The 11,453-nt window shown below is 41.2% G+C and overlaps 1 protein-coding gene across 3 annotated transcripts; it reads right to left on the reverse strand.

Moving 5' to 3' along the window:
- Window positions 1–476: 476 nt before the first annotated feature.
- On the reverse strand, window positions 477–10,985 carry CFAP36 (cilia and flagella associated protein 36). Of its 3 annotated transcripts, XR_008436122.1 has the most exons (11): window positions 10,453–10,981; window positions 6,881–6,945; window positions 5,872–5,973; window positions 5,361–5,475; window positions 4,344–4,431; window positions 3,643–3,694; window positions 2,682–2,808; window positions 2,266–2,435; window positions 1,700–1,852; window positions 857–1,001; window positions 477–734 (listed from the first exon to the last, which is right to left on the reverse strand). XR_008436122.1 is itself a non-coding variant. In XM_053972519.1 (10 exons), exons 1-10 carry the CDS (start codon window positions 10,565–10,567, stop codon window positions 915–917), a joined length of 1,074 nt encoding a protein of 357 aa, XP_053828494.1. In that variant the 5' UTR covers window positions 10,568–10,980; the 3' UTR covers window positions 477–914. The 3 variants fall into 3 exon arrangements, 1 of the variants encoding a protein (XP_053828494.1); XM_053972519.1 differs by having other exon boundaries at window positions 477–1,001; window positions 10,453–10,980; XR_008436123.1 differs by lacking the exons at window positions 477–734; window positions 857–1,001 and adding an exon at window positions 1,948–2,031 and having other exon boundaries at window positions 1,765–1,852; window positions 10,453–10,985.
- Between the last annotated feature and the right edge of the window lie 468 nt (window positions 10,986–11,453).

Here is an 11,453-nt window from a genome sequence, read left to right on the forward strand (position 1 = left end):
GCATTTGTTCTCCTGCCTGGGCCCTTCCACTGCCACTTTTGGGGAAAGAACAGAACATCTGCCAACGTGTACCAGTTATAAATGCTATTTTAATAAAAATTCCAGGAAACTAGAAGGGGTGGATTTGTCTCTCTTCTTGTGAGTAGCTGTGGCAGGTCATGGCCAAGGGTGACCTCTCAATGAGGCCATGCCATGGGCAAAGGGTGACTTCTGGCTTTTTGAGTCTGTGAAAGCCAAACCAGTAAAGGATTTAAAAAGATTTCTGCTACTGTGGCAGTGAATTGCTGGGAACAGTCTCAGCTTTGCACTAAAGCAACTCCTTTGTATTTAAAGTTGCATTTATTGCAAACTGGGACCTGGGGCCTGGGAAACTTCCTCAAAAGCCTGTAAAGCACTGTAACCTGGAGTTAATTTGTGAATGTCTTGACTCCCAAGGTACATTGGCTTTCTCACAAATGAGGTAGTCGAGGGTGCACTTCCTTGTGAAACCAGACTTTATTACACTGCGCAGCTGAAAAAGAGCCATTTGTTTATAATGGACTAATGAAAGGAACCATGTTCTGCACTGTTGAAATGAAAAAGTTCCAATGTTGAGCTCGGAGCTGTTGCCACAGGAATTCCTTTCCCAGCTCTCCATTGGTGCCTCTGCTCTCAGGGCTCAGGGCTGGAGCAGGGCTGTGCTCTGCTGTGATGGCACAGCCTCGCTGCGGGACAGTCAGGGAGTTTCCAGCATTCTGGAAAATGAGCGTTCATGGTGTGTTTAAGTGGCATTTGCAATAGGGAGTTACCAGGTACTGAGCTGCTTGACTGAAAGTTCTATAAATCCCAGTGCAAGATTGGAAATCCCTTCACTTACTGATAATTTATTCTAAAACATCTTTCTGTTCTTGGCGTCAGCAATGAGCCTCTTAAAACTACCGCTTATTAATTACTTCTTCTTTTAGCTTTTCTGCAAGCATCTTCCTCTTCTGAAGCAGCCTTTGCTTCTCTTCTGACATTTTCTAAAAACAGAGTGAAAACAACACTACAATGAACAACCATCAGCCCCACCATGGATCAGAGGGATGGATGTGGCTCCTGGCACCCCCTGCCCTCTCCCACTGCCCTGATCTGTGTTTTGTGAGCCCCAACTTCAGCTCCTGCTGAGCAATTGTCCTGAAAGCTCCCCAGTCACCAGGATTTGGAGCACCTTCTGAGCATAATAAAATGCACAGCAACTGTGAAAAATCTTTGAGGCAATAGAAAGTCTTTGGACTTTAGTTCACACCCTTAAGTACTTGCTCTATAAAGGAGAGTAGTGATTTTTGGGTTTGAAACAGAATAGTTACTAACTACATTGTTTTGTAATGTAAGAAGGGTTTAAGGTCTTATAGTATTTTCCTCTTTTTGAGAGTTTTTTCACGCATTTGCAAAAGAAAAAGAAAATCCCTGAGATTTGAGGAGCCCAAACAATAGGTCACAGACTAGGAGCAAACTGGCATTTTATCCATTCATAAACTGAAGTTAATCAGGAGGGTTTGATGATGCTGAAGCCAACCAATGCCAACTTCATCACTGAAACTTCCAGCCCAAAGCTTCTGCAAAAGCAGTAACTTGGAAATATTTCCCCCCTTGTTCTTTTTAACCCATTCCCACTCTTGAGCAGCAGCATGGACACCTGCAGTGAAAGCACCTGTGGGTTTATATGAAAGTGCTTCACCTCTTTGGGAGGGGATTCCTCCTCCTCCTGATCAGTGTTGGGTGGTGGTACATTATTTTTTGACTCTTGCTTCGTAGCCAGCAACAGGTCTCGTTTTTTCTTTAGGTAATCCTCACGTTGCTTCAGCTGCTGCTTTTCAGTTTCTGATAAATCCTGGGGAAAAAAAAATTTAAATTTTGAAATCAATTCTTTGTATCAATGTCCTGTGCAAGAAAGCACATTTACATCCTATTTGCTTCCAAAATTACCAGGTGAAAACAAATCCAAGTTGAGGCTTCAAGTCAGAGCTGTCTCCTAAGAAATTACCAAAGGACTGAATGCTGAATTCTACTCTGAAACCAGAAATCATAAGCTGAACTTTATGCTAATTAAACTGTGAATAACATGAAGGAGTGTTTACATATTTGTTTTTTAAAAAAACAAAATAACCTAAATCCACCTGATTACAATAACAGAAATTCTGTATTTAAATATAATAGTATTTTAGATACATATTCTACATGTAATCTTCTCTTTTTGCATTCTAGTTCTATGTTTGGCTTTTTTAAAATTTGTTTTTAACTTACAGGTCCTTTTACCCCAGCTTTTTGCACTGTGTTCTCTGAACCTTTCCCAGCAGACCTTTTCTTAGTGTCTTCTTTCCCCTTGGTACAAGAGGGCTGGGGTAAGTTTTCAGTTCCTTTTTGTACTGGGCAAACTGGTTTGGGGTCTTCTTTTGTAGATTTATGAGATCCTTCTAAATAATTTTACATAGAAAACAATTAGAAAGAATAAAAATACATGGGATAAAAATAATCAATCAGAACAGAACATCATGGAATAGTAAAACATCTCATGTTGGAAGGCATTCCTGAAGGGCAAATACACTTTACTCACAGCGTTATCCAGCCAAGTTCTTAAAATCTTGATACAAGTGGACTCTTGAATCATTTAAAACCAACATCATGTTGCCCACTCAGCACTGCACTCCCCCTAAAATTACCTAATGGGCATTTTGTAGTTTCTTCAGAATCCTCAGCTCTCTCAGTGAATTCCTTAACTTTTACAGCTTCTCTTGAATCTCCTGGAATATTGTGGGTAACATCTGGAGCTTTGAGTTTAGCATGTGCCTTGAATTAGAAAACAAATAAACCCAAGTGTTACATTTCCTGACACTGTACCTCAGGTACTGAACTGTCCACACAAAGGAATCTCCCAGAAGAACTTCCAATTAAAACTGCATTGTTTACACTACAGACAATCCAACCCTTCGCTCAGAATTTCTGCCCCACACCATTCATTAAAATATGAAATTATTTTGTGTTGAAACACTCTTTTAACAAAAAATGTATCACTGAACACTATCACTTTCTCTGGCCAGGGGGCCAGAGAACTTGACTGGGGGCTCTGAAATCTGGCTTGTTTATCAAGAATATTGATATTCTTGGTGGTCTATAGAGATTTGGATAAAACCTGCCTGTTTTCCCAGTCAAGGCGAGGTTTATTGTCATGATTCCACAATTTGGACAGTCCCCATTTCCATTCAGTTTCCTTTCTCTGTGGTTTACTCTGATGGACACCAAGGGATGGTCTCTTGCAGAGGATTTCTGGGTCCTGGTGATTAGTTCTGTCTTGTGAACACTTAATTAATAACTACACTGCCTATCCAGTCATCCAGAAGGTAATTCCTGCGGGATTATGAGTGCTGTCACCTCCAAGCAGCTTACATTTTGAAGGCTCTTTGATCCTGACAATATCAGCAATTCAGCTGCTCTCTGGATCTGAAAGGCTGACACCCATTAGCAGGATTTCAGGATTCAGGTGCTGAGCAGGGAATGTGCTTCTTATGGGTTACTGCATTGATGGAACACATGGCCTGGAAGGGATCTAGGGATAGCCAGGACAGAATATCAGGGGATTTCTTAATCATCCCCATAATTCACATACAAACGTAAGACACTCACTTCTTCAGTCCTTTTTCTCTCTTGCTCTATTTCATACTCTTCCTTAGATTTTCTGTAACAATAAACATGAGTAAATACTCAAAACTCATTTAGTGGTAGTGATTTTCAGGGAAATTTAACACTGCTTAAATATTTGAGGAGTATCAAAGGAATTACAAGGTAATGTGAATTTGTCAGTATCTAAAATATTTCCATTACTTAAGTCATAACAGAAATAAATAATTGGGATAAACACACAAGACCCCACTGTCCTCAACTACCTTTGTCCTAAAATAATTGTGTAAGAATTTCCAGGACTTACCTATCCCTTTATTTAATCTGCTAATTTAAAGACAGGAAGGGAAGTATTCCCAGTATTCCCAGAATCCAGAGGGAAAATAGCATTATCTAATATAACCTGGATGGACTCATCTCCTAATATTTTATTATGTGTCTGTGAACTGGGATTAGGGGAGAATCTGCATAAGTTGTACTGGTCTCACCCATCTCAGATCACAGCAACAGTTCTCACTCACTATTTCAATATTCCTGAGCACACCCACTGCCCAGCACCACCCATTTTCCCCTCAGGTTGGATGTTGACAAGAGTATTCCTGTTATCTGTAAGATGACAGCAGTTTCCTGGAAAAGGCTGGAAGAGTCAGGTCCTACAGACCTGTATTTTAAAATAACATACAAAGTGGGACTGATTGATTTTTTACCTTAGAACATCCCTGAGTATTTTCATTTCTTCCTGTTCAATTTCACTGAATACATCAGAACCCTCTGTCAAACACTCAGGCAATATACCTGGAAAAAAAAAAATATTTATTCATTATTCTAAGGAAAATTATTGTGTGCTCCAGTTGGCAGAGAAAAAAAGAAAATTTTTTAAAAAACCCAAAGAAAAGAAACTCACACTCACAAAACCAAAGCCATGTAAACTGTTTCCAAAAAGATCCTAGAGGAAAACGTCCAAAATCCTGTTAGGAAAAAGGCAAAGATTTCTGGCAATGAAAGTTTTGACCTCAAAGGTTAAGCCAAATTCTGTATTGACCATTATGTGGCATTTTCTGTAGGCTGCAATTCAGCCATGGCCACCTGAACCACTCCCAAATGTAGCTGTTATATGAAAGGTGAAATTTAAAAATTATTCTCTGAAAAATACTCATACAGTAAGAAGTAAGTAAAACGAAAGACATAGAAGGAAGGAGTGGGATTAAAATCCTTTCAGAAGCATCAACAGAGCAGTAAAGTTGGGTGTGGATTATTTTCTCTTCATCTTCTTTTTCATGCATGTATGAACATGATGAAGGCCTTAACTTGTGCTTCCTGAATGGATTTTTCAGTGTGAATTGCACAGTAAGCACAGCAGACACTACAACATCCTTGCCATGCAGGGAGCAGAATTCCAGCTATTGATATTGCTCCTTTTGAGGAACTGCTCTAACTGCCTTAACTCAGAAATGTCATCAAAATTCTCTAACAGAAAACTCAGTCGAGTTTCACAGAGAAATTCAGACAGACCTGAAATATCCATTAACAGTACAGACAGCTGACACCAAGAGCGCAAACCAAGGACTAAGTAATGAAATCCCTGTCCCAGTATCATCAACTGGTTTTCCTGTAACTTGAACTGGAACAGAACCAGCATTCCACACTCATTTATGAATGGCTTAAAGAGTCATCAAAAGAACACTAAAAACCTTCAGAGAACCCCCATATTCACCACTTCTCACCATTTCTTTCTTTGATGATTCGAATCGCTTGCAGTTGCATTTCAATATTTTTCTGTACCATCATTTTTTTAAATAGTCTAAAATCTTCTGCTGCCAACACTGTTTGCAGAATGGCCTATGGGAGGAAAGATATGCACAAAATTAAACCCCCACAGAAATCCTAACCAGCTCAGTCTGTTTGAAATTAGCTGGATTTTTCAATTCTGGGGAGCATGTTTTTAATAATTATATTTCATTCTCCTATCTGTTTTTCCAGATATACAAGAAGAGCTCATGGCCAGGAAAATAACTTGGTGGGTTATGTCTTTAGATCAACATGTCTGCAGTAACATTATGACAATATTATATTATGACAAAATTGGGTTTCCCAGTGTAAGTTTACAGCTGCAGTTCAATTGAAAATTATAGTTTCACCATGAAAACTTTTCCAAGTTTCATCTCCTGCCAGCTGTCTTAGGGAAAAAATCAAGCTAAGAATGAAATCCATACATTCCTTAATGAAGGCAAATACCTGGGAGGTGTGGGTCTTTGCAAGAGGAGAAGAAAAAGCTTCTTGAAATTTCTCCTCATTAATTCCAACTTCTTTAAGGTAGTCCTCTAGTAATCTCTCCACCTGTAAGAAAGTATAAGCCTTACCTTCTAAGGTTTTTCCCTGAGAATCAGAGGAATTTTTGTCATGATTGTCTATTCTTTTCTGCTGATGTGGTTTATAAACTCAAAGGAAAATCACTACAATAGCATAACTGACTTTTCTGATTTCAAGCTTTATTTGCTTTCATGAACTGCTCAAAATGAGCATTTTTATTGCTAAATTTGATGACTCCTTAACTTATCTTCTCCAGTTTCCAGGACTCTCACTCGTGTACCTTTTCCCCAGACTCCTGGCTAGTATTCCTCATGTTTTTTTCATGAAGGTAAAAGGCTTTTTGCCAGTCTGTGCCTGAAAGCCTTTAGGGTCAGAGCAGAAATGAATGTTGGTTTCTATTTATTCACTCAAAGCTTTTTAATATCATGTATTTCCCAGCCTCATTACAGAAAGTGTTAGAAATCTGCATGTACTATTTTATAGGTATTTAAACTTCAAAAATCTCCTGTCATTTTTTCTGATAATAGAGAAAATAACTTTCTGATAAAAGATAATTCAAAAGATTTCCTAGACTCATTGATGAACAAAATACAAGTTGTGAGTGTTCTCAGACATCCTGCTGGTTGTCATTTTCACTTGACAGAAAATAACATTATCAAGCTTATAAATACAATCTTGAAGGTTGTGGATACATTAATTTTAATGATGAATATGTAAAACAGCCTAGGAACTATGACTGTGTCACAGTTTCTTTTCTATATAGCTGGTCTTTAGGCATATAAATGCGTATGACAACTACAATTCACAGGATTTCTAAATAACATGTGGAAAATACTAAATAATAATAACCCAATTAGAAGTTCATCTAAATACTCATTTAACATTTTAAATTCTTTTGCTTAGAAATTTACCACAGATAGTGAATAATGCTCACCAGAGCTTGGTACTCCTGATAAATTTCTGTGTAAGACAACTTGCTTTCTTCTTCATCATCAAAAACTGAGGAGGGGGAAGAAGAAACATTTTGCAGTCAGTGTACAAACCACCACAAATTAACTTACACCCTAAACAGCAAGATTAACCTTTACAGGGTAATATATTTAATCAATGAAAATATAGGCCATGATTTATAAAAGTCCTGTGTTTTTCCACACACTCAGGCTAAGTGTGTGCTTTTGATAATTCAAAGTAATTAAGCTGCATCATTTAATATTGGAAAAATGTATCTTCATAGTAGACTTGTAAGCAAGTAGAGGATTCAGCAGATACATTCATTAAAATGTAAATTTTAATATAAGAACTACCCCCTATGATTCTGTGTAAGGTTGTTCTATGGTGGCAGATGACACATCAGGCAGGAAATTTCTCACTCTCCACGTATTTACATGGAAGATGTATTTATTAATGACTTAAACCATTTTTTAAATGTCATTCACGTAGTGAGAAGCCAAGTGATATAGGAAAATGAGTCCCTGCCTGCAAAACCAGATAAACCCAAAGCGGAATGTGGTGCAGTTAAGTGATATTTTAATTAAATCTATGTGATTTATGGAAAATGGACATTCCTATACTAAAGTCCATATTAATAATATTCATGTACATTCATATCAAAATCCGTGACTGGAACTACTCAAGCTCATGATCTCTATGCTACAGAATATGTGGAAGAAGCAGAGAATAAGAGGAACTGAAAACTAAGGGTTGCGGGAGGGTAGTAATTTACATTTTTTTCATGCCAACAACTAAGAGAGGTAATGTAAAACCTGGCAATTAAAGCAAAGGCTTAGAAATAAGTCTTCCTCAATCCCCTTCAAGATTAGTCACTTGGACAAGTCACTTGCCAGGAACATCCTTTGAAGTCATTTGAAGAATGAGATTTCTGCTTAAATTGGTGAATGAGTGTGATTTATTCTTCATGTACATGTGACATCTCTGATGGTGGTGATGACTGTGGAACCAGTACAACCTTCACACAAATTCAGAGTGACTTTTTGAAGGCATTCAATATCTTTCCCAGCTGTGACAGCCCTGAGGCCACATCACTCCAGACTTGGACACAGTGTGAGCTGAGGTGGCACTTCCTAAAGCAGCATCACTTTCTAACACAGAAGTGCAATGACAGAAATCCAATGACACATTTCAGGTCCCCCAAAAGCAGAGGAAAATCTGGTTTTTAATCATACTTTGGAAAACCAACATTGCTTGTGGGTTTTGCACAAGCCAAAATTTTTAATGAAGAAATTAAAATAAAAGGCTTATAAATATCTAGGATTAAATTCAAATGGTAGGGAAGTTATTATAGATATCAGTTCTATGCAACTACCATATTACTAAACTCGGGAGAGTGAAGACACTTGACAGCCTCTGTTGTCTCCTCCTAGCTAGGGATTGCTCCCAGCTATTGCAGACCCCAACTTTCACCTTGGCTTCTTTGTCCCTTTTTTCCTCACCCTACCTGCCCTGGGGATCCCAAGCACAGGGATGTCACCCCTCGGTGACAGCTAGCCTGGCACTGACAAGGGGATGTTCCTTCTGCAGAGCAGCGTGGGAAGCTGGCACACTCTGTCCTCGGGCTCAGGACACAACAGGATGAAGTTCAGTGCCAAGTAAAGCAAGCTGCAGTCAGCATCTCCTCTCAGCTAAGTGGCTTTAAGGAACACTTGGAACAGAGACCTTGGATTTTCTTGAGTCACGGCTTCTGAATCACGTAGTCATTATTCCTTAAGGTTTTGGCACAGTCTTTGGTCGCCCAACAGGAATAAAAATCTGAAGAACCACAGTATGAAGATAAGCCAGGGGACACAGATGTCCTGGGAGACACTCATAATCTTCTTGTTAAAACTCAAAGTCTTGGCTAGGACCCCTCAAATGGGATGATACACACCCGTCTATTTAATTTCAGTTTGATGTAAAAGGAAATTAATCAAGCTATAAAAAATGAATCAATTTCCCAGAAAGAGGGAGAGAGAGAAAGCAAACACTTACTAACAGATAGAAAAACATTACAATAAGTTTACAAGTTGAAGTGCGAGGACTTGGCCGCAGTAACTACAGTTCTAAAATGGATTCCTCACATACTAATTACCAAAATCCAAATTGTATTTTTGAGGAGTCACAAATTATTGTCAGTTAATCAAAGTGTTGCTAATTTGCTTGTCCAGCCCAAAGATCAAATGTTTTGGGAATGCAAAGGACTCTGTCCTGACAAAGTATGTCAATACAAAACCAGCCGTGGAATCAGCACAGCAGGAAGTGACCACCACGAGCCTGCCTCACACTAAGTGGAAATTTACAGCGGTTCCACAAATCTTCTTACTGTCAGTAAATTCCCCTCAACCTTCTAAGGAGAAGGGATCATTGCTCCTGAGAGGGATAAATCAATTCCCTTGATAGCTAAACCTTTTCAAGATAACCAGAATGTTAGGCCCACCCCAAGTTTAGGCAGACTTCCCAGGACAAAGCTTCCAGTCTAGGTTTCTCTAGCCCTTCCTAGCTGTGAAGATTCCAGGAGCTTTCCCTTCCTCTTTTCCCAGTTTTAAGAGGGAAAGGCATACAGACTCATGACAATCATGCCTCATGCAAAGTTTGGTGGGGGTAGAAACGATTCAGGGAGAAACTGAGATGCAATTTTTTTTCAAGAATCACAAACAAAAGCTGTCTTTTTTTTTCCAAATGGTTTAGGCACTGCTTTCAGACCTGCCCAAATTGTCATTACATTGCTACTGTAAGGATCCAGGTGTTTTTTGGCAGCAGAAGTTGTTCTGCTAGCAGAGGTAATTTAGCTAAATCTCTGCATCAGAAAGTCTATTTCTTCCTTCCCCCTCTGCAGATACAAACCTGCACAGGCCCTCCCTGGCTATAGGGCAATCCTGGCCCCTCCTCACTGCATGTACTTCCACTTTACCCAGCCTACTCCCCAAATTATGCCTCGATTATCTCAAGAAGATAAAGGAAGAAATGGAAGTTTGAACTGGAGTTACTTCCGAGCTAAACGCACCCACAGGATTACCTACAAAACATTGCCGGTAGTCACTGACAGTTTTGACTGTCATTTTTGAGAGCTACTAAAAGTCAGGGATTTTCATCTCTTAACTGACAATATTCACATAATTGAAGGAATTTAACTTTGAGCCTTCTTCTCCTCTGTCACACTGACCGGATGGTGCTTTCGGTTGTCCAGACCAATTTCCTAAGGTAAACTCCCGGCTCTGGGAGAGCTTTGGAGGCCGTGCAGGGGTCCGAGGCGCCGCAGGGTGCAGCGCTCGCTCGGTGTCAACCGTAAGCTCACGCCATAATCCCAGGACGAGCAAATGGATGCAAATGGCACCTCCTGACACACGGCTCGCCCGAGGGACACCGCGGGCCCCGGGGAGCGCCCGGCGGGGATCGCAGCCGAGTGCGCGCTCCTGCACAACTCTGGGGGCCGCAGGGCCACCCCGCGCCCGGGACAGGCCCCGCCCGTGGCCTCGGAGCACCCGCCCTGCCCCGTCCGGCGCCCCCGCTCACCCTCGCAGTTGTGCTCCATGAACTCCAGGATGGGGATGGACCAGGCGGGCCCCCGCAGGAAGCCGGCGATGGTGTCCACCACCCACTCCACGTCGTCCTCCTCCTCGGCCGCCATTGCCAGCGGCGCGGCCGCTATGGCAACCGGCGTCACGGGGCGGGTCCTGCGGGCCGGGGGCCGCCCTCACGGAATTCCCGGGAATCGCGGTGGGGCGGGAAGAGGGGCTGGCGGGTGCAGCTGGCGCAGGAGCAGCGGGCGGGGAGCAGGGGGAGGGCCGCTGGCAGCGGCCGCAGCATCCCCGGCTGCCTGACGCGCGGGTCCTGCACAACAATGGAAAGAGAAGAAATTAGCACCTACGGTGATTGTTAGTCGCCAGTGTTGAGGGAAATGGATCACGGGAACAGGCGGTTCAGCCCAGCTTCCCTCTGCTTGGGGATAGCCGGGATAGGAGGGACACGGCCCTGAGAAGCCGCCTTGCACTGGCCCTGTGCCCTCCGGAGATCCCCACTTGTTCTAGCGCCTCTCACTCACACTTTCACAGTACAGTCCAGGTTGGGCTTACGTATTTTAATTTTATTAAAAACCTATCCCAGATGATGGAAAATTCCTGTTTTCCCCTATTTTATCATGTGCAGAATGCAGTGACATTGTGGAGCAAACATGTTCCTTGTTAGTTGTTGAAGGTGGTGCTCTAATTCTAATGTTAATAGCTCATCAGGCCTTCATAAGAACACGGATAATTTGTAACTTAGTAATACTGCAAAAACCCTACAGTTTGGAATTAGGAAATAATTTACAAGGCAATGGGTAAAAAGGGTTACATTAACGCTTTATCATTTGGGTATTTCTTAGGGCTGGTGGTTGTAGTATATTCCTTTTCTCCACTAAAATTAAGGTAATTTCTCTCACTGTTCTCATCTTTTACACTGCTGACACACTGAAAAGTTTTTCCCAAAGTTTAAATGTATGTTCTTCCTAATACTGGATGATTGCTTGCCTTACT

The sequence above is a fragment of the Vidua macroura genome, chromosome 3 (assembly GCF_024509145.1).
Source record: "Vidua macroura isolate BioBank_ID:100142 chromosome 3, ASM2450914v1, whole genome shotgun sequence".
NCBI lineage: Eukaryota > Metazoa > Chordata > Aves > Passeriformes > Viduidae > Vidua > Vidua macroura.